At 42.0% G+C, this 26,466-nt stretch overlaps 2 protein-coding genes across 7 annotated transcripts in view; both read right to left on the minus strand.

Moving 5' to 3' along the window:
- Window positions 1–10,433, minus strand: part of KIAA1958 (KIAA1958 ortholog) — a 148,070-nt gene extending 137,637 nt beyond the window's left edge. Inside the window, exons 1-2 of one of the 5 annotated variants that reach the window (XM_072727665.1) lie at window positions 10,305–10,348; window positions 5,491–5,583 (exon numbers count right to left, since the gene is read on the minus strand). The gene's annotated coding sequence lies outside the window, so the exon portion shown is untranslated. Of the gene's footprint in view, window positions 1–5,490; window positions 5,584–10,304 lie in introns of those variants that run through there. The other 4 variants (XR_011995417.1, XR_011995419.1, XM_072727664.1 and 1 more) reach the window with 4 other exon arrangements.
- Window positions 10,434–24,778: 14,345 nt separating this feature from the next.
- HSDL2 (hydroxysteroid dehydrogenase like 2) overlaps window positions 24,779–26,466 on the minus strand; it is a 61,043-nt gene continuing 59,355 nt past the window's right edge. For both annotated transcript variants that reach the window (XM_072727669.1, XM_026002771.2), the window contains one exon: window positions 24,779–25,534. In XM_072727669.1, coding sequence (XP_072583770.1) covers window positions 25,422–25,534 — 113 coding nt within the window. In that variant the 3' untranslated portion in view covers window positions 24,779–25,421. The remainder of the gene's footprint in view (window positions 25,535–26,466) is intronic.

The raw sequence follows: 26,466 nt of genomic DNA on the forward strand, positions 1-26,466 counted from the left end.
AGCTGGCTCAGCTGGTAGAGTATATAACTCTTGATCTTGGGGGTGTAAATTTAAGCCCTACATTGGGTATAAAGATTACTTTAAAAATAAAATCTTGAAGGGTGCCTGGGTGCCTCAGTCAGTCAAATGTCTGCCTTCAGCTCAGGTCATGAACCCAGGATCCTGGGATCAAGCCCCACATCAGGCTCTCTGCTCAGTGGGGAGTCTGCTTCTCCCTCTGCCCCTCCCTGCTCTAATGGTCACTCGCTCTCTCTTGCCCTCTCTCTCTCTCACACAAATAAATGGATAAAATCTTTTTAAAAATAAATAAATAAAATAAAATACAAATCAAACAGAGAGGCATTAATAGGGATAAATGAGAGACCCAAAGGAAGTCAATCTCAGAGAATAACAAAAAGGAGACTAAACTAAAAAAGACATTTTTCTTCCTTTATGTTGAAATACGATATACAATCAGGGGTCGGTTAAGTGTTTCTTGATTTCAGCTCAGATCATGATCTCAGTGTTCTGGGATTGAGTCCCACCAGGCTCCACACTCAACAAGGAGCCTGCTTGAGGATTCTCTCTCTCTCTGCCTTTCTGCCTGCTTACATGTGCTCTAAAATAAATGAATGAATGAATGAATGAATGAATGAATGAGAAAGAAAGACACCTAGATAGTGTGAAGAAAGAAAGAAAGAAAGAAAGAAAGAAAGAAAGAAAGAAAGACAGACATGCACACACCTAATATGGCACTATCAGCTGAGCAACCAATTCTTGGTTTTAGCTCAGGTCATGATCTCAGGGCCTGAGACTGAACTCCCAGTTAGGCTCCATGGTCAGCTCAGAGTCTGTGTGAGATTCTCTCTCCTTGTCCCTCTGCCCCTCCTACTTGTGCTTGCTTTCTCCTGCCCTCTAAAATAAATAAATCTTAAAATATATATGTATATTTATATATAACATACTATCAAAAAAAAGAGAAATAATAAGTGAACAACTTGTTGATATTTCACAATTTCACAAACAGGACACATATATGTAACCAGCAACCAGATCAAGGAACAGAGCATTATCAGCACCCCAGAAGCCTCTACTTTCTCCTTCTAGTCACTATTTCCTCAAGGTTCTGGCTTCTAACAGAAATAACTGATTTTGCCTGCTTGGAGATTTTATATACGTGGAGGCACACAGTTCAAACTCATGCACCTGGCTTCTTTAGCTCCACATTGGTCTGTGAGATTCATATATACTATTGCATGTAGTTACAGATTGTTTATTCTCATTGCTCCACAGTATTCCACTGTATGAATATAGAACAATTTATCCATTCTGATTCAGTTTCCTACTGTTGTGTAACAACCCTAAAATTTTGTTACTTAAAATAATTTCTCATTTCTCACAATTCTGTGGGTTATCTGCCCAGTTTTTCTCCTGGCTTTACCTGGACTTGTTTATGTGGCTACTTTTAGCTGCAGGATCAAGTGAGCTTGGAGGTCAAAATGGTCTTACCTACCTGGCAATAAGTGCTGATCATTAGCGGGGGTGCCTCAATTTTTTTCCACCTGACCTCTCCTACTTGAGTTCTTCTTTCTGTTATTGTCTCAAGGCAGTATTTCTCTCCAATGTGTATGCATTTATCAAGCTTCTTATCTGCTGCATCACACCTGCCTAATGTCCTACTGGCCCAAGTAAGGTACATGGTGAAAATCAGAATCATTGTACAAAGGGACAACACAAGGCACAGACACCATGAGATGTCATTTACTTGAGGCCATCCATGTAACATCTACTACATATCATACTGATGGTCATTTGGGCAGACTTCAGTTTTGGCGCTATTATAAGCAGTACTATGAACATTCTAGTACATTTATTTTGGTAAGCACGTATCTTTGAGTGGAATTACTGGGCCATAAAATATGCAAATGCATAGCTTTAGTAAATACTGCCAAACAGCTTTCCAAATTGCTTGTATCCATTTTTTTTTAATATTTTATTTATCTGTTTGTTTGAGAAATGGAGAGCAAGCAGGGAGAGAGGAGAAACAGACAGGGAGAGGGAAGGAATCTCAAACAGACTCTGCACTGAGTGCCAAGCCCAATGCAGGGCTCAATCTCACAACCCTGAGACCATGACCTGAGCCCAAACCATGAACTGGATGCTCAACCAAGTCACCCAAATGCCCCTCCATTTATATTTCTTTCTCCATTTGCACTTCCAATAGCAGTGCTTGAGAACTCCAGTTACAATACATTCTCACCAACACCTGATATTTTTCATCTTTTTCATTTAGCCCTTCTAGTGGGTATGTAATGGTATCTCACTCTAATTTTAACTGAGTGGCAATATTTTTAATATTTCACATAAGCAACAAAGGAAAAAATTTCAAACCAAGAAACTAAAAAAACTACCTTGATCTACTTCCACCTCCATCACAGAAACCTTCTCCTAAAGTATAAGTAAATCCTTCTAATTTAGGGACACCTGGGTGGCTCAGTGGTTGAGCATCTGCCTCCAGCTCAGGGCATGGTCCTGGAGTCTCAGAAACAAGTCCTGCATCAGGTTCCCCTCGCGGAGCCTGCTTCTCCCTCTGCCTACATCTCTGCCTCTCCCTCTGTGTCTTTCATGATTAAATAAATAAAATCTTTTTAAGAATCCATCTAATTTAAACATGAACAAGAGTAAAGAATGCAATCTAATCCTATGTGAGGGACTGTGAGAAAAAGATGGAAAGAACCAAATAAGGTACCAATAGTCAATGAAGGCACATCAAAAATATGGCCATAAAGTAGATGAGAACAGTAGCACAATATTTCAATATTAAAAGAAATTAAGGGGGGAATCCCTGGATGGCTCAGCAATTTAGCGCCTGCCTTCGGCCCAGGGCATAGTCCTGGAGTCTCGGGATCAAATCCCACATCAGGTTCCCTGCATGGAGCCTGCTTCTCTCTCTGCCTCTGTGTGTGTGTGTGTGTGTGTGTGTGTGTGTGTGTGTGTGTGTGTGTCTCATGAATAAATAACATCTTGTAAAAAAAATAAAGAAATTAAGAAAATGAGAGAGCTATAAAATAAAAGTATATATCAAAAACAGAAAAGCAAAAAAAAAAAAAAAAGAGAGAGAGAGAGAGAGAAAGACAAGAGCCATACAAGAACTTTTACAAAGAGAAATGATAGAATTCAGGACAGACTAGGAAAGAAAAAAAATTCAGAAAGGAAGACAAAACTGGACTTAATAGATACCACAGAAACTGCTTGATAAAGGATAAAAGGGAAAAAAAAGAAAAATAAAAGAAATATTAAAAAAGATAAAAATAATTTGAAGAAAGGTATAGATATAAAAGGCAAAGAAGATCCAACATACATGCAACAGGAGACCCTCAAAAAAGAAAATGAAAGCACTAAAACAGATTAAATACTAAAACCTTTCATTGATGAAAATATTTATGAAAAAATATTTAAGCCAACATTATAAAATCCACCTTGTATTATCTGGAAAAAATTAATAGAAAATAGTCGATACATACTCTAGGAAAATTACTAGGCTTTAAAGATGAAGAAAAAAGCCCTTTGGGCATCTAAGAGAAAGATGGAGTCACTTTAAAAAAAGAACATCATAGTGGTGTTAGACTCTGATGACAACACTTTTTATCAGAATACAATAGAGTAGGACTCAGCAAACTACGCCTTGTGCACCAAATCCAGCCCACTGTCTGGTTCTGTAAATCAAGTTTTACTAAGCACAGTCATGCTTGTTCATTTACATACTCTACATGGCTGCTTTGGACTGAAGTGGCACAGTTACATAATTGTGACAGTGACCCATGTTCCACAAAGCCTAAAATAATTACCATTTGGCCTTTCACAGAAAAGGTCTGCCAAACCCTACAACAGAGTAACATATTTAAGAGATCTGAAGAAAGAAAATGTGAGCCAAGTACTTAAATTCAGCAACACTGGCCTCCAAGTATAAAACCACAGATAAACAGTTTTAAGCATGAAAGACAGGATACATTATTCACATGAGCCATTTATGAGGATTCAAAAGAGCTTCAGAGTATCAAAAGGATTATTACAGAAGCCTTAGCATAAGGACTTGTGTTGTGCTTTGAGTAAATTCAACTATAGAACCAAGACCATAGGTGTAGGTGACAGTATGTGATTTGTATGGAGGCGAACAGAACTGAGAAATCTTAGGAAGTAGGAATAAAGTAGTGTAGGGCCTTCATTGTATCACACATATGGGATGAAGTAAGTATGTATGTTATGTATAAAAGACAAGGAGTGGAGGAAAAGGTTTTTTCAGGGACACCTGGGTGGCTCAGTTGGTTGAACATCCAACTCCTGATTTCCACTGGGGTCATGATCTCAGGGACCTGGGATGGAGTCCCACTTCAGGCTCTGCACTTAGAAGCCAAATCGTTTTCCCTCCAAATTCATACACTTAAGTCCTAATAATACCCAGTACTTCAAAATGAGACAATACTTGGAGACAGGGCCTTTAAAGAGGTAATTAAGGTAAAACAAGATGTTTTGGGTGAGTTCTAAGGCTATGGATAGATATGTTATAAGAAGAGATTAGGACGCAGACAGGCACAGAGTGAAAATATCTGAGGAAGACTGAAATCGAAAGTCAAGAAGAGAGGCCTTAGAAGAACCCAACTCTGCCAACATCCTGAACTGGGACTTCTAGGCTCCAGACTGTGAGAAAATTTTGTTGTTTAAGCTACCCAGTCTGTCATACTTTGTTATGACAGCCCTTGTTAACTATACAGGCTGGGGAGAGGAAGTTGTTCTGGCTGAGGCGGAGGTCACAAACACTGTTAATTCTGCCCCAGAAGTATAAAGTCTCAGAAAAGTAGAGCTTTTGATATGTGGTGGTTATGCCTTAAATTATGTAATGATTTAAAAATTTTAAATACGGGTGCCTGGCTGGCTCAGTCAGGAGAGCACATGACTCTTGATCTCAGGGTCATAAATAAGGGTCGTGAGTACAAGCCCCATGTTGGGCATGGAGCCTTTAAAAAAAAAAGGCAAAATTTTAAAAAAAATTTAAGAGTAAATACTTACAAGAGAAAACTGAAGGGGCACAATATTTGCAACTTGAAAAGGCCAGAAAAGTTTAAAGTAGTGTCAGTTTTGAGAAAAACCAAGAAGAAAACCTAAACAAGATATATTCTATTCCTAATTTTAGTAAAATTAACTAAAAGGGTAAATAAATAATCCAAAAACAATCCTGCTAAGCAAGGGAAAGTAATGGAAGCAACTCTGGATAATCTTTAGAATTCAAATTAACTTTTTTTTTTTTTTTAAGTAAGCTCTATGCGCAACATGTGGCTCCAGCTCATGACCCTGAGAGCAAGAGCCACACGTTCTACCAACTAACCCAGCCAGCTGCCCCTCAAATTAACCTAAAATTTTTTTTAGGGACACCTGAGTGGCTCAGTTGGCTGAGCGTCCAACTCTTGATTTCCACGGGGGTCATGATCTCAGGGACCTGGGATGGAGTCCCACCTCAGGCTCGGCACTCAGGAGACAGTCCACCTGAAGATTCTCTCCCTCTGCCCTTCCGCCTGCACACACGATCTCTCTCTCTCCATGATCTCTCTGTGAAATAGATAAATCTTTCTTTAAAAATTTAACAGAATTCCTGATGATCAACAAACAAAAACATTTTCATGCATCAAATGAAAAAATATTTTCAATGGGAATTAATGGAATTCTGGTTCACTGTAAATTTTTTAACAAACAGGTAATAATTACTAGCAATTGCACATATATTATTTCTTGTCCTGCACCTAGAGCTATAGAGGCCATAGATTTCCAGAGGAGAGTCAGATGGAGGGGAAAGCTATTCTCCAATTTGTTGCTACGTAAGAGAGACTTGCTCCCTGGTGCTGAGCAGGCCAAAAGTCAGGCAGATCAGAGAGAAAATAGCTAGACAAATGCATCATTTTACAGTAAGACTTTTAAGGTTTTTAAAAGTTGCTTAAATATTTTAATGTCTTTTTAAAGCTTTTAAAAGTTGTTTCTTTTTTTTACCACTTTTTTTTTTAAGTAGGCTCCAAACCCAGCACAGAGCCCAACACAGGGCCCAGACCCACGACCCTCAGATCAAGCCGAGATAAAATCAAGAGTCCAACTCTCAACTGACCGAGCTACCCAAGCACCCCTAAAAGCTGTGTTTCACATGAAGTTGCACAATTTATCTTTAGCAACATATATGATGTTACTTTTCTTTCAATACAGAAGATCCAGTTACTGACATCCTAGACAACATCTCTTTGCTTTCTTTATTAAAGTATGATGAAGTGTTCTGAGACACATCTTCTTTGTCACTAGAACCATCGGTATTACCAATATGGAATAGTAAAAAAGCTCTCCAACTACTTAAGACTTTACAAAACACGCTTGAATATTGCTGCATAATTTGTCTTTCCCCAGAAAAGCATATTAAACTGTGTTGACATTGGATACAAAATAAAATTCAAAAATTCGCATCTCGAGTACTTTTGGTTTCTTGACCTTTATTTGAATTTGAGACTAAGCTTTACCAAACAACAGAATTTACACTGTAACTAGCCAACCACAGTCCTCATTATGGAATCTATGCAGTACATCTGTTACCTAGGAAACAGACCAGAGCACAGGCAGAGTGCAATTTCTGTATAGCAAAAGAATTCTCCAATCATGCTGGTAAATAAAGTCCATAAATCAACTAATCAGAAGCAAAGTCAAGAAGCATCACAGAAGAGTTAAGCTCTATGGAAACTTTTTTAAAGGAAAAAAAGAAACCTGTGGGGCTTCTTCGGGCAACTATGTAGATCTCTTAAGTAAATATTATGAGCAGGTTTCTTTACAAACACAAACTGTCAGAAAATAAACTGTTCAAAATAAATGGCTTCTCTCCAATCTACAGCTTCTCTATTTTTGACAGTATTTAAGAGAAAAAGCTTCTTCAGAGCCAGCCTCGTACATCTGGTAGTAGAATATTAATCCAAGAATGAATGCCACATTTTCCAAGAGCAGCGTGAGTTTATGCTGCTCTTAAACAATGCAGGATGATAAAGGCTGGAAGAGAGGTCACTGTCCACACTTCTCACAGTCCCATCTGCTTCCACAGCAGACTATAAAAAAAAAAACTTCATGAAAAAGAAGGATTTGAAACTCACCGATCTATTACAAAGAATAAAATTGTTACTTTTCAGCTTTCCATTTGGTTATGACTAATAATACTAGTCCTCTGAGGGTTCCAGGTTAACCTAAAATGGCCATTTTGAGTTTCCTTTAATGGTACCACATTGATAACAAGCAGGAAAAGTCTGCAGATTTTCAAGTCTATCAAACGTAACTGGACAGCTTAGTGTTGTTTTAAAAAAAGAAACCAGCAAATGTCAGTTTATATTGCTCATCTATACTCAAAATCCAACTCTACTAATTCAGAATTTCTGGAAGTAACATTTGTCATATCAAAGGTATCAGAAAAAAGTCTCAACCATGAAGAGTGAAAAATAATGTATACCCCTTCCTAACCACCAACATACAAGAAGAGAAATCAGCTGAAAATATGTAAGGTTCTCTGGACTGCTTCGGGCTACACAAAAAAATACTGTTTATTATACAAAAACAAAAAAATGAATACCCATATATCAGAGACAAAAACAAAAACAAACTAGGTGTTACCTCTTAGCCAGCCCATGGGAAGACACTACACTGCCAATCCCAGAAAACTGTTAGGCATAACTACAAGTTGCCAAGCAATTCTCAACACAGACCACACTCTCTTAATATTTAATTTACACGGTGACTCTTTGTTAAACCTCATCCCTCTGATTGACAGACCTACAGATAAATACATAAACAATTCAAGTTATTAGCTTATCTTTTTAAAAATTCCTAAGCACTGGGCAGCCCCGGTGGCCCAGCGGTTTAGCGCGGCCCACAGCCCGGGGTGTGATCCTGGGGACTCGGCATCGAGTCCCACATCGGGCTCCCGGCATGGAGCCTGCTTCTCCCTCTGCCTGTGTCTCTGCCTCTCTCGCTGTCTTTCATAAATAAATAAAATCTTTAAAAAAAAAATTCCTAACAACTGATAAAGAGTGTGTGTAATCAAATAGCTGGAACTCCGGGAGTGTTTTCCGACTCCATCCCACCATTCCTAATAAAGCCTGAACAAATTTCAATACCTATGCTCTTTGGGCCATCCTTACCAGAAAAAGAAAGTGGAATCTTGCTCAAGGGCCTACTAGTGCCTTGCACTGAAACCTATATGCCCTCTACATTCATTCAGCTAATCTAGAAAGGAAGTCAAAACATGAATAAAATTTGATCAGTTCAAAGGGACTGGTAGGATTGTTAGATTAGATGTAGCGTCTTCTAAGTTTTAAGTGTACAAAAATGTACAGCCCAGATACTTACAACGTTGGGCATGCAATAATAATAATAATCTGTTAATGTAACTAGGACAAACATCTAGGCTAATTTTTTCTTCTGGAAAAAAAATGACTCTTTTTGGCACACTGAAGCTGTCTCCTCTTCATAATGACAAAAATCATTTTGCCTAATCAAAACTGTATTAACATTGTATATTGCTTTCTGATGAATTTCTGTATCCTACTTGATGAAGATTTAAATAAATTCTTTTCCACCGCAATGTTTTTCAGATGTTTAAGAAAGCTTCTGTTTTCTACATACAACTCCACCTATATGACCTGAGTGCACCCAAAACTATTTTTTCAGTCTCCTTGATAACCATCAGATTTAAATTTGTCCATGTGGATTCTCACACGACAGGAAAGAGAGAGAGAGAGAGAAAAAAAAAAAGAAGGTCTCCAGAAGTGAGCCCTAGACTGAGATTCATACAAAGATATAAATTTGTGCCTGCATTAAAAATGTGAATCTGTAAAATCAAGTTTCTGGGTGCTCATTCAACTTCATTTACAATTTGGATACCTACCAATACACATCAGCTCTTCACAAGAAACTCAACCAGATGAATAACAGAAGTCGGAAATATCACCTACGCTACTTTGCAAAAAACTATTTCCACCATGTACGACCCAATCGTGGGGTTTTATAGAGAGAGAGGGGGGGGAATAGACACACAGAATAAAAGAAGGAAAGCACAATCACGGGGGCGGGGGGGGGATCAGTTCTAACATTTATGTTCTCCTCCCTGTGCTGTGGAAGACCTCAGGCTCTAAACCAGCAAAAAATAAAGGTTTTAGCCTGCACGGGAAGCTGGATATTCATTGCACTTGCACTTAACCTCCACCGTGGAGGCTGTCAGCCCGCACCTGACTCGCTTGGTAACTGTTTACCTAACAGGTAGGAGACTGTCTTGCTAATCCTAAGGAGTCTGGGAAATAACAAAACTTTATCATCAAACTTTAAATTTGTGCATGTACATATATATATGTGTATATGTAAAAAGAAAACCAAAAGGTAAAAATCCCAGCCAGGCTCATCTTCGATTTGCCTGTAAGTCCCTGCCTAACCTTAGAAAGAAGAGGAGGAGGAGGAGGGGGAGGGGGAAGAGGGGGAGGAGGGGAAGGGGGAGGAGGGGGAGGGGGAGGAGGGGGAGGAGGGGGAGGGGGAGGAGGGGGAGGAGGGGGAGGAGGAGAGGCAGCACCTGAACACCGACTCGGCCCGCGAGCGCGGCTGGGGCCGGGGGGCCGGGGGCCGGGGGCCGGGGGCCAGGCTGCTCGCAGCCCGGTGGGGTCGCGGGGCCCGGAACCCGCACGCGTGGGCCGCGGCCTCGGCGGGGGTGGGGGGGGCGCGGGGGGCGCGGGGGCCTCCCGGGGACGCCGCCTCCGTTAGAGACAATAAATAAGGGGCCGGAGCGCCGCTCGCCCCTGCACGGCCGCGCCTCCCGCCGGCGGCACAAGTCGGGCAGAGCCCCGAGCCGCCTCCCGCCTCCCGCCTCCCGCCTGCGCCTCAACACTTGGAAACTACGAGGGCCGACGGCTCCTTCTCCTTCCCGCCCTCCTGCCCCCTCCGGACAGACCCGGGGCGGCCGCGGGGGAGCCGGACCACGCAGCGCGGCGGCGGCGGCGGCGGCGGGGGATGCTGCGCGGGGCCGGCCCCGCTCGGAGCCCGGAGCTCCCTCCCCCCCGCGCCCCGCGCCCCGCGCCCCGCCGCTGCCCTGACGCGCTCCCGGCCTCCCCCCCCCCCCCCGCCAGGAGACAAAAGAGGGTTCAGCCGGGTCAGCGCTCGGCGCCGCGGCGCAGGCAGCGCGGACCCCAGCGCGGCCGCCCCCCACACAAAGGGGCTCCCGGCCCAGGGCGCAGCGTCGGCGCGCTCGTCCCCGCCCCGCGGCTCTCACCCACCTGCAGGTGTCTGTGCGTCTGTCCATAGGAACGCGGGCGGCGGCGGGGGGGCCGGGGGGCCCGGGCTGGACGGGGCGGGACCGAGGGGCGGGAGGGAGGGAAGGCGGCCGGAGGGCCGGGCGCGGAGGCAGGGAGCGCGGGAGGGCGCCGGGCGGGCGGCGGGCGGGGGCGGGGGCGCGGGCCGGGGGCGGGGGCCGGGGCGCCAGCCTGGCTCTGCGACCGGCGCGCGCCGCTCCGTGCGCCCCGGGCTCCGCGCGCCCGGCTCGGAGCTCGGAGCGCGGAGCGCGGCGGGCGGGGGGCGGGGCGCGGGCGGGGCGGGGCCGGCGGGCGGGCGGGGCGGGGGCTCGGACCCGGGCTCCAGCCGGCACCGGAAGCGCGCCGCGGGCCGCGAGACCCACAGGAAGTGTGTAACGACACCGCCCGCGGAGCGCTCCGAGCTCGCGGCCGCCGCTGCCCGCGGAGGTGCGCCCCGACCTTCCCCGCCGCGCCGGCGCGCACGGGCTCGCCCTCCGCGCCCAGGCAGGTGCGGCCGGCGCCGCGTGCGGGGGGGGGGGGGGCCGGCCGGTGACCCCCGCCCCCCCGAGCCCCGGGGAGCGTCCCCCAGGCGCCAGCTGCAGCCCCGGCCGGTGACCCCACGCCCCCCCCCCCCGAGCCCCGGGGACCGTTCACCGGGCGCCAGCTGCAGCCCCGGCCGGTGACCCCCGCCCCCCCCCCCGAGCCCCGGGGACCGTCCCCCAGGCGCCAGCTGCAGCCCCGGCCGGTGACCCCACGCCCCCCCCCCGAGCCCCGGGGAGCGTCCCCCAGACGCCAGGTGCAGCCCCGGCCGGTGACCCCACGCCCCCCCCCCCCGAGCCCCGGGGAGCGTCCCCCAGGCGCCAGCTGCAGCCCCGGCCGGTGACCCCACGCCCCCCCCCCCGAGCCCCGGGGACCGTTCACCGGGCGCCAGCTGCAGCCCCGGCCGGTGACCCCCGCCCCCCCGAGCCCCGGGGAGCGTCCCCCAGGCGCCAGCTGCAGCCCCGGCCGGACCCTTTGCTGTAGCACCTGTCCTAAGGCGCGGAGCACCGGCACGTCTACATCCAGGTGCGGGAACACCTCCTGCTCGCGGGCAACCCAGTCACCGCTGCCCAGTGGAAGTTCCCAGACCAACTACCGCACTCGCGTCCATCCCATGGGGGCGGGGGGGGCATGACACCCAAAACACACGAGGACCACCGAGGCAGGCACTGATTCCCCGCCCCCCTACGCACCTCGGGACCACAAGGGGCAAGGCTGGCGCCCCCCACCTTTATTTTACGTAGCAAACGCAGCACTTACTGTATGTGAGCGTCTCTAGGTGCTTAGGGACTATGCAGCTGCTTAATCCTAAGAACTCTATGCAGTGGGTGTTAGCACTGCCCGATTATGGATGAGGAAACTGAAGCGGAGAGGACTTAAGACACCTGCCCAGGATCACAGAGTAGCTGGAGGAACCCGGATTCGTCCCAGGCAGTTTGGCGCCAGATTCCATGCTCTTAACTTCCTTTCTATTTACGGTAATAGGTAGCTCCAAAATAATAATAATAATGGCAAGTAAATAATATTTAAAGCACATCTGATTAGCCATATGTGGTGCTCACAGCCTGGCCTCACCCCACTGTGACCAGGGAACCTCAGCCCCTCTTGCCCTTGGGGTATATCAGGAGAGAGAGAAGAATAAGAAGAGAAAGAGACTACTGACTTCTGAACAAAAAAAGGATTGAAAATGAGTGGGAAATATCAGAGAGGGAGACAGAACATGAGAGACTCCTAACTCTGGGAAACGAACAAGGGGTGGTGGAAGGGGAGGTGGGCGGGGGGAGGGGGTGACTGGGTGACGGGCACTGAGGGGGGCACTTGATGGGGTGAGCACTGGGTGTTATGCTATATGTTGGCAAATTGAACTCCAATAAAAAAAATAAATTAAAAAAAGGATTCTTAACACCTTGCTCTGTCAACACTCCTCCTGGTCTAGGCTGAATTTAAAAAAAAAAAAAAAAACTAAACATTTTTGACAAAATAATTATTGTCCAAAAAAAAGTTAATTGCCATATATTTCAAATATATAATCCTTCAGAGAAAAGTGGAACCCTCAGCAAGTTGGTGGAAATGTAAATGGTGCAGCTGCCATAGAAAACAGTATGGGGGGGTCTATCAAAAATAATATGATTATGATTCAGAAATCCCACTTCTGGGTATATATCTAGCAATTGAAGCAGGAATTTGAAGAGAAATCTGCACACCCATGTTCACTGCAGCATATTCACAATGGCCAAGAGGTGGAAGCTGCCCAAATGTCCATAGATGTGATGGAGAACAGGGGGCTAGCTGAGGACAAAGCACATGACAAGCCCTTGAAACAGGCAGAGGGACCTTCCTGGACAGACTCAGCTGCCTCGAGGGTCATACTTTCCTCAGGACAAAAGGCAATCTCAGCCCGATCCTCAGGACCCCGATCCTCAGGACCCCATGAGTCTACTTTAACATGTAAAAATTCCTTTAGAAATTTCCCTTTATCTCTAAACCCCCCAAGACACTTGTGGGCGATCATCCCCCAAGCACGTGGCCCACGGATACACATCTGAGGGGCTCATGACTCAGGCTTTGTTAGACCGTAGGGAGTGACCTTTTCCCAACAATACCAAGCCCCTCAAGGTCCTGGAAACCTTGCTTCCAGAATCCCTTAGAGAGCAGCTCCCCAAACCCCTCCCGACTCCCAGGTACATAACCAGCCTCCCCTCACAGGCCCGGGGCAGCAGCTCTCCCTGCCCAGGGGTCCTGGCCCCGACTTTTAATAAAACCACCGTTTTGCACCAAAGATGCCTCGAGAATTCCTTCCTGGTCATCGGCTCCAGACCTCACCCCACCAAACCTCACTTGTGTTCCAAAACTTCATCAGATGGATGAATGGATAAACAAAACATGGCATATACATATAAGAGAATATTATTCAGACTTAAATTTCTTTCTTAAAGAAATCTTATCATATGCTACAACATGGATGAATCTTGAGGACATTCTGCTGAGTAAAGCAAACCAGTCACAAAAGGAATACTGTATGATTCCACTTACATGAAATACCTAGAGTTGTCAAAATCATGGAAACAAAGTATTATGGTGGTTGCCAGGAATGGAGGAAGGAAATATGGGGAGTTGCTCCATGAGTTTAGAATTCTAGTTCAGCACAATGAAAAAGTTCTAGAGATCTGTCACACAATAGTGTAAATACAGTTAACACCGCTAAACTATATATTTAAAAGTGGTTAGGAGGACAAATTTTATATTGTGCTTTTTACTACAAATAACTTTTTTTAAAGATTTTATTTATTTATCTATTTATTTATTTATTTATTTATTTATTTATTTATTTATTTGAGACACAGAGACAGAGGCAGAGACACGGGCAGAGGGAGAAGCAGGCTCCATGCAGGGAGCCCGACATGGGACTCGATCCTGGGTCTCCAGGATCACGCCCTGGGCTGAAGGTGACGCTGAACCGCTGAAAATGAAATCCCATTTAAAGGATATATCCATCATGATCACTTTCTTTAATGATGCAGGCTTCCAGCAATGATGGGATACCTTGTTGAATAAACTACCTCTCCCACTAAGAACTAAAACTCTAAAAGTTTTATTTAAAACGATAAAACAACAAAGGCTCTTTAAAACTATTGTGGAGCAACCACGCCTTGAGAGTCCAAGAGCTCACCACACAGGGAAACACGAAGTGAGTCCTACATTTCTTTCTTAGGGCACTGTTGATTTATACCTGAGAGTATAGAAACCGAACACTGAGAAACATCCTAGAATTTTTGACAGTCTGACTGGACTACAGATACAAAAATTGGAGGTCAAGTCTATCAAGACAGCCAGGATTTGAAAGCCCAAGATCCCAGAGAAAAGGTAATCACAGCAAGAGGAGCCAGTCATTCTACATGCCATTTATCCTCAAAGTATCTGGTAATCCCTAATCTGTACACACAAGGAAACCAACCGCTAAGACAAAAAAAAAAAAAAAAAACCACTGAGCAGTAACACTTAGCTATCTCATAGAGCTAGAAAGAATTTAAACAGGAAGGACAGTCTCCGTTGAGACCCTTGAGGAACTATATCCAGAGAGAAAAAGCAAATCAGAAATAGCACTAACAATGCCTAAAACAGCCTGAACTGTTTTGATGACTAGGTGGATCAAGGTGATCTTTCCATATTCTATCTGCCTGCAAGAAAAAAAAGGAAATCTGGTGCACCTGGGTGGCTCAGTCAGTTAAGGCTCTGTCTTCAGCTCACTGAGGTCATGATCTCAGAGTCCTGGGATGGAGCTCGTGTCAGGCCCCCTGCTCAGTGGGGAATCTGCTTCTCCTTCTGCCCTTCGCCCTCCCCCTGCTTGTGCTGTCTCTGAAATAAATACAATAAATCTTAAAAAAAAAAAAAAAGGAAAAAAGCAAATCTTCTTTAAAGAGACTTCATAACATTTCATATGCAATGTCTAACATTCTGTCAACAATTACCAATAGGTACACCTGGAGCTCAGTGGTTGAGCGTCTGCCTTTGGCTCAGCTCATATGATCTGGGATCCTGGGACGGAGTCCTGCATCCGGCTTCCCGCAGGGAGCCTGCTTCTCCCTCTGCATATGTTTCTACCTCTCTCTGTGTCTCTCATAAATAAATAAATAAAATCTTTAAAAAAATTACCAATACACCAAGAAAAAACTAACTGCACAAAGCCAAGAAGAAAAAAAGGCTTTAGGAACAGATGCACACATGATCCAGATACTGTAGTTATTATATACAGCCTTTAGAATAATTATGGTTAATTATGTTCAAGAACATCGATGAAAAAATGGAGAATTTCACTAGAGAGCTAGACTCTTTAAAAAAAATGAAATAGAGCCATCAGAGGGACACAAATCAGAACCACAGTGATGTCACTACACCCCCACTAAGATGGTTACAATGAAAAAGACAATAACAAGTGTTGGTAAGGATGTGGAGAACTGAACCCCTCACACACTGCTAAGTGATATTGTAAAATGGTGCAGGCACTTTGGAAAACAGATGGCCATTTCTTCAAAGGTTAAAGTTCCCATATAACTCAGCAATTCTTCTAGGTATACACCCAAGAGAAATGAAAACATGTCCACACAGAGAACTTGTACATGGGTGATCATAACAATATTATTCATAATGACTAAAAAAAACCAGAAACATCCCAAATGTTCACCAACCCATGAATGGATAAGTAAAAAGTGGTATATTCATACAATGGAATATTATTCAACCAAAAAAAGGAATGAACTACTGCTACATGCTACCACATGGATCAACCTTGAGAACATGTGAAGAAAGATGCAAAAGACCATATATTCTATGGTTCCAGTTATATGAAATGTCCAGATAGGCAAATCTAGAGACAGAAAGTAGATTAGTGGTTGCCTAGACCTGAGAGGTCTTGGGGAAGATATGGGGTAACTGCTAAAAAATAAAGGGTTTATTCCTGGGGTGATGAAAATTTTTCTAAACTTGATAGTGATGATCATTTCAAAACTCTGTGAATATATGAAAAACCACTGGATTATACACTTTAAATGGGTGAGTTATATGGTATGTTAACTTATACCTCCAAAAAGCTGTTACAAAGTATGAAAAAGAAATTTCAGAACTAGGAAGTGCACTAAAATTCTAAATCCAATAAATAGATAGGTTTAACAGTAGATTGGATACAGGATATATGAAAATTAGTAAACTGCTATAAAACACCTTATAATAGGGGATCCCTGGGTGGCTTAGTGCTTTGGCACCTGCCTTCAGCCCAGGGCGTGATCCTGGAGTCACAGGATCGAGTCCCACATCGAGTCCCACATCCAGCTCCCTGCATGGAGCCTGCTTATCTCCCTCCCTCCCTCCCTCTCTCTCTCTGTTATTCTCATGAATAAATAAAATCTTTTTTAAAAAAACACCTTATCATAATTCAAATTCAGATATAATGCCACTTGATTCTAGCTTCCCCACCCTCGGCCCAGCTTCTATTCTCTAACTGGGGGGAATCAAAGTTCTCTTCTTCTAGAGGGGTAGGGAGTGGCTAGGAAGTAATTTGGTGCTTTCTCAGGTAAATACATAGTCAACTGTGTAAACTTTTAAGTTTAACATTGTTTTTATGGTTTTTTTTTTTTTGCAATTAAACAATGTTTTGCATTAACCTTACAATAATGAAAACCTCAAGTTATATTATGGCAAAGTTTTATGTTATATTTTACACTTTAAAGTTTTATTAGATTCTTTTTTAAATAAAATTTTTAATTAAGTAATTTATTTTTACTAGATTACTAGTTTATTATGAAAGGCTATATAAGTCTGGAACAGCCAGATGGAGGAGATCGAAGGCATGGGGAAAGGGTGTGGGCTTCCATTCCCTCTCCAGGTGTGCCACTCTCCATGTGTTCATCAGCCCAGAAGCTCCTATTAGGCTCTTTTTAAAACCTGTCATGTGGGTGCTCCTGGGTGGCTCAGCGGTTGAGCATCTGCCTTCAGCTCAGGGTGTGATCCCGGGGTCGTGGGATCGAGTTCTGCATCAGGCTCCCTGCAGGGAGCCTGCTTCTCCCTCTGCCTTTGTCTCTGCCTCTCTCTCTGTGTCTCTCATGAATAAATAAATAAAATTTGCTATGTTTTTCAACAAATGATGCTAGAATAATTGAATAATCCCTAATTAGAAAAATGAAATTTGGTCTATACCTTGCAACATATACAAAAATTAACTTGATATGTATAATAGGCTAAATGCAAACTATAAAACTTCCAGAGAAGGTTTTCAATCAGGCAAAGATTTAATGACACCCAAATCATGATCCACTTTAAAAAATTGATAATTTTTTAAAAAGATTTTATTCTAAAAAAAAAGGATTTTATTCTTTAAAGATTTTAATTTTTTTAAGATTTTATTTATTTATTCATGAGAGACACAGAGAGAGGCAGAGAGAGAGGGCAGAGGGAGAAGCAGGTTCCACGCAGAGAGCCCGACGCAGGACTCGATTCCGGGTCTCCAGGATCAGGCCCTGGGCCAAGGGCGGCGCTAAACCGCTGAGCCACTCAGCCTACCCTCCCCCCTTTTTTTAAAGAAGGATTTTAAATCTTTAAAAAAATAAAATACAATAGAGATACCACTACATACTTATTAGAATGACTAAAAATTAAAAGACTAAACATTTCAAGTGTTGATAAGAATGTGGAGAAATGAAATCCTATACATTGCTGATGGAATGTAATATAGTACAACCACTTTGGGAATAAAGTTTGGAAATTTCTTAAGTTAAATATACACCTACCATAACACCCATTCCATACCCAAGAGGAAAAAAGGATTTGTTCATGAATGTTCACAGCAGCTTTATTCTAATAGCCAAAAGCTAGAAATAACCTGAATGTCTATAAACAGGTAAATGGATAAAGATATTTAGTATATCCATACAATGGGAAACTACTGAGTGATAATAAAAAGGAATGCACTATTGATATATAGAACAACATGAATAATTCTCAAAATAATTATGCATATTGAAAGCTAGAATGATGAAGAGTATATACTGTACAAATCCATTTATATAAATGGATTTTTCCAGGCAAATGCAAACGAATCTATAGTAAGGTCAGTAGTTGCTGGGAATGGGTGGAGGATAAGCATAAATGACTGGAAAGGGACAGGAGGAAAACTTTTGGATATGTTTATTTTTGGATAATTGGTGATAGATATATTTCCAGTGCAAATAGTAAATACATGGGTAAATTTAAAAGACATTTCTCATTTAAAAAAATTGTTTTAAAGATTTATTTGACAGAGATAAAGCCTAAGTAGGCAGAGTGGTGGGCAGAGGGAGAGGGAGAAGCAGATTGCCCGCTGAGCAGGGAGCCCAATGCAGGGATCATGACCTGAGCTGAAGGCAGATGCTTAACTGATGGAGCCACCCAGGCACCCCTCTCATTTTTTAATTTTTAAAAAGATAATTTACTTGTTGAATGGAATTAACCAATATGTTGTACAGTTTGTAACATAGGAAATAAAATGTGTAACAAAAATAGTAGACAGAATGGAAATGGGTAAAGGAAATACCTTGTGAGATTCTTGCAATACATGAAGGGCAGAATGAAGTAGCAGGAAGCCAGAATAGAAGAACAAAGAAGAGATGGAGGAAAAGCAAGATGATAATTAATAAGCTTCCAAAACAGAAAGCACCAGGTCAAAAAGTGTTCACTGGTGAATTCTAACAAACATTTAAATGAAGAAACTACACTACTTCTCTCTAGTCCCTTTCTGAAGACAGATACAGAGAAAATATTCCTAATTCAATCTATGAAGCCAGCATTACCCTAATCCAAAACCAGAAAGACATTACAAGAAAATTATAGGCCAGCATCTCTCAGGAACATACATACAAAAATCCTCAACAAAATATTAGTAGATTGAATCCAATGATGAATAAAAAGAACTATATGCCACAACTGTCATAGCCTGTTCAGGCTGCCATAACAAAATACAGATTTTTTTTAACTTACTTTCTTTTTCTTTCTTTCTTTCTTTCTTTCTTTCTTTCTTTCTTTCTTTCTTTCTTTCTTTCTTTCTTGCTTTCTTTCTTGCTTTCTTTCTTTTTTCTTTCTTCCTTCATGAGACACAGAGAGAGGCAGAGACAAAGGCAGAGGGAGAAGCAGGCTCTTTACAGGGAGCCCGATGCAGGATTCAATCCCTGGGCCCAGAGATCACGCCCTCAGCTGAAGGCAGACGCTCAACCACTGAGCCACCCGGGTATCCCATAAAATACAGATCTTCCTCAACTTACCATGGAGTTGTCGCAATAAACCCATTGTAAATTGAAAATATCATAAATTTAAAGTGCATTCAATACACATAACCTACCAAACACCCTAGCTTAGCCTCGCCTATGTTAAACATGCTCTAGAACACTTATATTAGCCTACAGTTGGGCAAAGTCATCTAACACAAAGTCTATTTTATGAAAATACAGTGTTGAATATTTCATGTAATTGATTGAATACTATACTGAAAGTGAAAACCAGAATGGTTGTGAGGGGACAGACAATGGTTGTTAAGTGTATCAGTTATTTACCCTTATGATCAAGTGGCTGCCTGGGAGCTGTGGTTAACTGCCACGGACCAGCATCATGAGAGAGTATCACACCACAACTCACTAGCCTAGGAAAACATTAAAATCCAAATTTCAAAGTGTGGTTTCTAATTAATGTGTAGTGCTTTCACATCATCATAAAGCTGAAAAATTGTGAGTCGAACCATCATTAAATCAGGTACCCTCTGTACCAGAGATTGGGTAGCCTGTAAACAATAAACTTTATTTCCCATAGTCCTGGAAGCTAGTAAGTCCAAGATCAAGGCACAGATAGAGTCAGTGTATGGTAAGGGCTTGATTTCTGGTCCATAGATGGCACCGTGTCACTCTGTCCTCACTTTGTAGAAGGGTCTGGCTAGCTCTCTGGGGTCTATTTTATAATGACATGAATCCCAATCATGAGGCCCTCACCCTTGGGATCTAATCACCTCCCAAAGGCCCTGCTTCCTAATACTATCATTTTGGGGGCTAGGATTTCTACATATGAAATGTAGGGGGAGGAGGCATGAACATTCATATAACAACAACCCCATGGGATTTATTTCATGTATGCAAGGCTGGTTCAATATTCAAAAATACTTAATGTAACCTACCATGTCAACAGGCTAAAGATCATATTAATAGACACGGAAAAAGCGTTTCACAGACTCTAGCACCGGCTCATGATAAAATCTCTCAGTAAATAAGGAATAGAGAGAATTTCCTCAACTTAAGGAGGAATATCTATAAAAACCCTACAGCTAATGGTGAGAAACTAGATACTTTCTCACTAAGATCATGAACAAGGCAAGGATGTCCCCTCTCATTAATGCTTTTCACGATCATACTGGAAGTCCTAGCTAATGCAGTAACACCTAATGCAGGAAATAAAAGGTATGGAGATTATGAAGGAAGAAATAAAACCATGTTCATTGATGACATAATTGTCTGTGTAGAAAATCTGAAAAAAAATTTGACAAAAAAAAAAACCCCTCTCGGGAACTAATAAATGATTATAGAAAGGTCGTAGGATACAAGGCTAATATATAAAAGTCAATCACTTTCCAAATACCAGTAATGAAGAACTAAAATTTGAAATTTAAAACACACACACACACACACAAAAAAAAGAAAAACCACAGCACCCCCCAAAATACTGAGGTACAACTAACAAAATCTAACAAGATCTGTATGAGAAAACCTACAAAACTCTAATGAAAGATCCTAGAACAACTTAATAAATGAAAAGATAGTTCATATTCATTGATAAGAAGACTCAATATTGTCAAGACCTCAGTTTATCCTAAACTAATATATGGATTCAATGTAATGCCAATCAAAATCCCAGTAAATTATTTTCTGGTTATCAACAAATTAATTCTAAGGGTTTTTTTTTTTTTTTAAATTGAGAAATACTTGTACTTTTTTTTTTTTTTCATTTAAGTAAGCTCTACATCCACTGTAGGGGTTGAACTCACAACTCTAAGATCAAGAGTCACAAGCTCCACCATCTGAGCCAGCCAGGTGACCCTGATTCTAAAGCTTATACGGAGAGGTGAAAGACCCAGAATAGCCAACTCAATATTGAAGAAGAACAAAGTTGGAGGACTGACACTACCTGACTCCCAAGACTTACTATACAGCATAGTAACCAAGCAGTGTGGTACTGGTGAAGGAATAAACAAATAGATCAGTAGAACAGAATAGAGAGCCCAGAAATAGTCCCACATATAGTCAACCGATCTTTGACAAAGAAGACAGTTTTTTCAACAAATGGTGCTGGGACTGGATATCCACATGCAAAAACAAAAACAAAGAATCTTAATAGTTTATTCCTTCCACAAAAATTAACTCAAAATGGATCACAGATCTAAACGTAAAAATGCAAAACTATAAAACTCCTAGAAAATAACAGGAGAAAACCTAGATGACCTCGGGTATGGTAACAACTTTTTTTTTTTAAAGATTTATTTATTAGCAATGACTTTTTAGATACAACACCAAAAGCACAATCTATGAAAGAAATGATTGACAAGCCAGACTTCATCAAAATGAAAAAATTTGGGGTGCCTAGGCTGGCTTAGTTGGAAGACTATGCGATTCTTGATCTCAGTCGAGGTCATGAGTTCGAGCCCCACACTGGGTGTAGCGATTACTTAAAAAGACTTAAAAAAAATGAAAACATTCTGCTCTGCAAAAGGCGATGTCAAAAGAACAAGTCACAGACTGGGAAGAAAATATTTGCAAAAGACAAATGATAAAGGACTGTTTTCCAAAATACACAAAGTACTTTTAAATTGCAACAATAAGAAAATAACTATTTAAAAATGGACCAAAGACCTAACAGACACCTTACTAAAGAAGATATAGAGGCAAGTAAGCGTGTGAAAAGATATTCAACATTGCAAACTAAAAAGAGATACCACTACACACCTGTTAAAATGGCCAAAATCCACACCACCGACAATACCAAATACTGAAGAGGATGTAGAAAATCAGGAACACTAATTCATTGCTGGGGGAAATGCAAAATTTATTTATTTGACGGAGAGAGAGCACAAGCTGGGGGGTGCATAGAGGGAGAAGCAGAAGCAGACTCCCCACTGAGCAGGGAGCCCAATATGAGGCCTGAGCCTAGGACCCCTGGGGTCATGACCCAAGCTGAAGGCAGACCCTTAACCATCTGAGCCACCCAGGTGCCCCTGGAAGCTTCTTAGAAAACTAAACTTACTACCATATATTTTCCTTTGCACGATTTGTCACTTTAGAAACTCAGAGTCCTTTTCTTTTGTATTCTCTAAAAATATATTGTTCTTTTGTTAAGATGTTATATAACTCAAGTTCTAACCACTCCTTTGAGATATTCAGACCTGAATACCCTATATTTGTGACGCACATGTTAGTAAACTTCTATTTCTTCTTTGCTTGTTAAGCTATCTTTTGCTAATCTAATTTACAGGACCCCAGCTGGAAGCTTCATAGGTAGAGGGAAAAAGAACTTTTTTCCTTCTACTTAAGAGGCTTATGTAAAAGGTACTATATAAGAGGATTTGTTGAAATATAGAATTACTAGCAACAAACCACCTTAAAAATGTCTAAATAACTTCAATCACTAAAACGACCAAGGGCCTTGATTTCTCTCCATAACCATTTAATTTCAGAGTTAGGGCTCAATTGGCTGCTGAACAACACACAAAATAGCCTTTCAAAACTTCTGGCAAGTTCTACAACTCCAGTGCAGTTAATGAGCAAGATCCATGGAAAGGGAACACGTGAATTCATTAAGGCATCTGGGAGGTGTAGCAAAAGGCTTCAGGAATCTAGGTGTGGCTACCTTTGACAGAACACTCCAAACTGGTACTTCCTAGTAATATTGAGCGCAAAGGGGCTGTGGATGACCTATTCCAACTCCCTCAATTACAGATGGGAAAACTAGGGCCCTGTGAAAATATTTTTTCCCAATATCCCAAGGCCTCTTAGTAAGCAAGTTCATGTTTTATTTTTTTTTTAAGTTTTTTTTTTTATTCATGAGACACAAAGAGAGGCAGAGACACAGAGGGAGATGCCGGATCCCTGCAGAGAACCTGATGCAGGACTTGATCCCAGGACCCCAGAATCAAGACCTGAGCCAAAGGCAGACACTCAACCCTTGAGCCACCCAGGTACCCCAGCAAGTTCGTTTTAGTTACTAGAACCCATAATTCCTGTCTCGTAATAGTTTGTTTTCCCAAAGCTTTGAGACCATTTGGAGAATGCAGAGAAAAGAGAGAAGCTCTGGGGATCCCTGGGTGGCTCAGCAGTTTACCACCTGCCTTCGGCCCAGGGTGTAATCCCTGGGTCCAGGGTTCAAGTTCTGCATCGGCTCCTGGCATGGAGCCTGCTTCTCTGCCTGTGTCTCTCTTTCTCATGAATAAATAAAATCTTAAAGAGAGAGAGAGAGAGAGCTTTAATAAACTTCAGTAGAAAACAAGCCTGCTGGCAACACCTGACCAGGATCTTCAGAGCTAGAAGTGACTGGCAGCTGCAAAAGGAGTTGTAAGGCTGACACCCCAAAAGCAATCCATCTGGGCTTCTTGGATGGAGAGGTAATGTCTTTATGGGTTCTATTCAAGGCTAACATCCTGGGAGGTTTTTGTTGGATAGGGATTTTATTAATTTTGGCCTTGGGCTAGTCTTTTCCCATTCTCTGATCCTGTTTCATTTGTAAAACAGACATTAAATGTTCTAATATTATGATTGTAGGAAATGTCAGAATTAAGCGCAGTAATATTAGAGAATGGAAGATGAGAAGTAAAGGAATTACAATGAGCAAGTTTTTTTTTTAAGACTTTATTTATTCATGAGAGACACAGAGAGAGAGGCAGACATAGGCAGAGGGAGAAGCAGGCTCCATGCAGGGAGCCCGATGTAGGACTTGATCCCAGGACCCTGGGATCACGACCTGAGCTGAAGGCAGACGCTCAACCACTGAGCCACCCAGGTGTCCCGTGAGCAAGTATTTTTAACATTAAAATGAAAGGAAATGACTTTTTTTAAACTTTAGCGTAAGAAGACAAACCATTGCACGAGTTTGCTGCGGCTGCCAAAACAAAATACCATACAGATTGAGTGGCTAAACCAACAGAAATCTTCCAGTTCTGGAGAAGAGTAGTCTTGGTAGATTTGGTTTCTTCTGAGGCCTCTCTCCTTGCTTTCCAGATGGACTGCCTCCCCACTGGTTCTCACATGGTCATTCCTTTGTGTGTGCATCCCTTGTGTTTTATCTCCAAATTTCCTCCTTAGAAGGATCCCAGTCAGACTGGATTAGAGCACACCCTAAAAGCCTCATTCTAACTTAACCACTTCTTTCAAGGCCTTATCTCTAAATAAGGAAAGTCTGGGGGGGGGGGGGGTGTTAGGATTTCATCAAATGAGTTTGGGAGGTGTACAATTCAGTGCTTAACAACCATCTATTCTGATGTTCTTTAAAAACAAAAGATTTTATTTATTTATGAGAGAGAGAGAGAGGCAGAGATATAGGCAGAGGGAGAAGCAGGATCCATGCAGGGAGCCTGACATGGGACTCGATCTCAGGAATCCAGGATCATGCCCTGGGCCTGAAGCAGGCGCTAAGTCGCTGAGCCACCCAGGGATTCCCCTGATGTTCTCTTTTTTTAAACACTGTGACCAGGCAGCCCGGGTGGCTCAGCGGTTTAGCGCCCCCTTCTGTCCAGGCGGCGATCCTGGAGACCTGGGATGGAGTCCCACGCGGGGCTCCCTGCATGGAGCCTGCTTCTCCTTCTCCCTGTCTCTCATGAGTAAATAAATAAAATCTTTAAAAAAAATAAATAAACACTGTGACCAAGTGCATACTTCTGGGGAGAAGTTATTTTATTTTAGGATATTTTTACACACTTTAACATGACAATACATACTGTAATTAGCTGAATTACATTAATAACATTTTTACTATAGGTAACATATTTGTAAAGCTCGTTAGAATGAAAAAGTTTTTGTTTCATTAGTCTTCACAAACAGTATTTATTAAGTCGTTTATGTGATTGACAATGCATTGTAGAAGATCTTTTTTTAAAACTATATAAAACTCTAAAATACCATTTAAGATTTCACTAGCATATAATCCCAAACAGAAAAATTAAAACTGGTTGACCTCCTTTTATATGCGAAGTGTTGAAAAGAGCTAATTTTACTGCTTGAACCTGATATATTGCTCATCATACCTTTCCCACAATGAATGAAATCTATGCTCAGAGAGCAAAACTCACAAAATACGATAGGCAGACTGTCTTAGAATTCCACTTAATGAAGCTTGTGTTTGATTAATTAGCTGTTTTAATTACAATTTCAAGTCTTACAGATACAAAAATTGTATTTTTTTCCCAAAACCAACATGCATATCCTTACGAGAGGAAAGAAAACAAACAGATTTTAACTGTTGAGTCCTTTTATTTTTTGAGCTTAGTGATCGACATTTTTTTTTTTTCTTTTTCCTTCACAGCCTGGCATTCATCTGATTCATTAGCTTCTCCAATTTGATTGCTAGGGCCATGTTTCCTTTAATCTTCAATTTTCCTGACATGAATGCCATTGTTGGTTTTAGTTTTCCTAAAATGAGAAAATGAGGGAAGGAGAAGCATCCATTAATGTCCTTTCGGAAATACCACTTCAAGAAGATGCATTATAAAAAGAATTTCCTTGAGTTTTATAAACCTCTGAAGCACACAAATTTCTATTCCATTTTTTTATCAGTAACTTGGGAATCCCAATTCCTAGACTTAGATGTTAACAATATCTTATAATACTAAAAAATGTAAAAACAACAATCAGCAAAAGATTATACCAGAGAGCTGAAAATGGGACATTCATATACTAGTTATAGCACATTAAAGGATACATGGGAAAAAAAATAAAGGATACATGGCCCTTGGATGAATTATAGTAAACAAATACTATCTTAATTTTTTCAATCTGTTATAGTTCATTAAACTTCTAACATTTCAGGTTTAGATTAAAAAAATCAAAAGGTGTAAATGCATATAATATTCTTAAGAAATTATCATTAAAAACAGTGTGAAATGGTGCAGCCACTCTGGAAAACTGTGTGGAGGTTCCTCAAAGAGTTAAAAAACATAGTGTATGGACAAAAGTATGTGTTAGCAGCATTTTAACCACAGAAATGCCAGGATATAAAATATGAGTATTAAAACAGAATTGCAGTTAATAAAAGATAAAAGAAGCTCCATGGAAGGAGGAAACTTTATTTGCTACTCCTATTCTAGTGCTAATACAGGGTCTGGCACATGGTGGAATTAATGAGGAAACCGAGGCTCAGACAGGATTCTGACTTGCCCAATGTCACACAGCTTATATATGGCCGTGCTGCAATTCAAAGCCAGGTGTGTCTGAATCTTTTTTTTTTTTTTTTTTTAAGATTTTATTTATTTATTAGAGACAGAGAGAGAGAGAGAGAGAGAGAGAGAGAGAGAGAGAGAGGCAGATACACAAGCAGAGGGAGAAGCAGACTCTGTAGGGGGAGC

The sequence above is a fragment of the Vulpes vulpes genome, chromosome 12, assembly GCF_048418805.1.
Source record: "Vulpes vulpes isolate BD-2025 chromosome 12, VulVul3, whole genome shotgun sequence".
NCBI classification, from domain to species: domain Eukaryota; kingdom Metazoa; phylum Chordata; class Mammalia; order Carnivora; family Canidae; genus Vulpes; species Vulpes vulpes.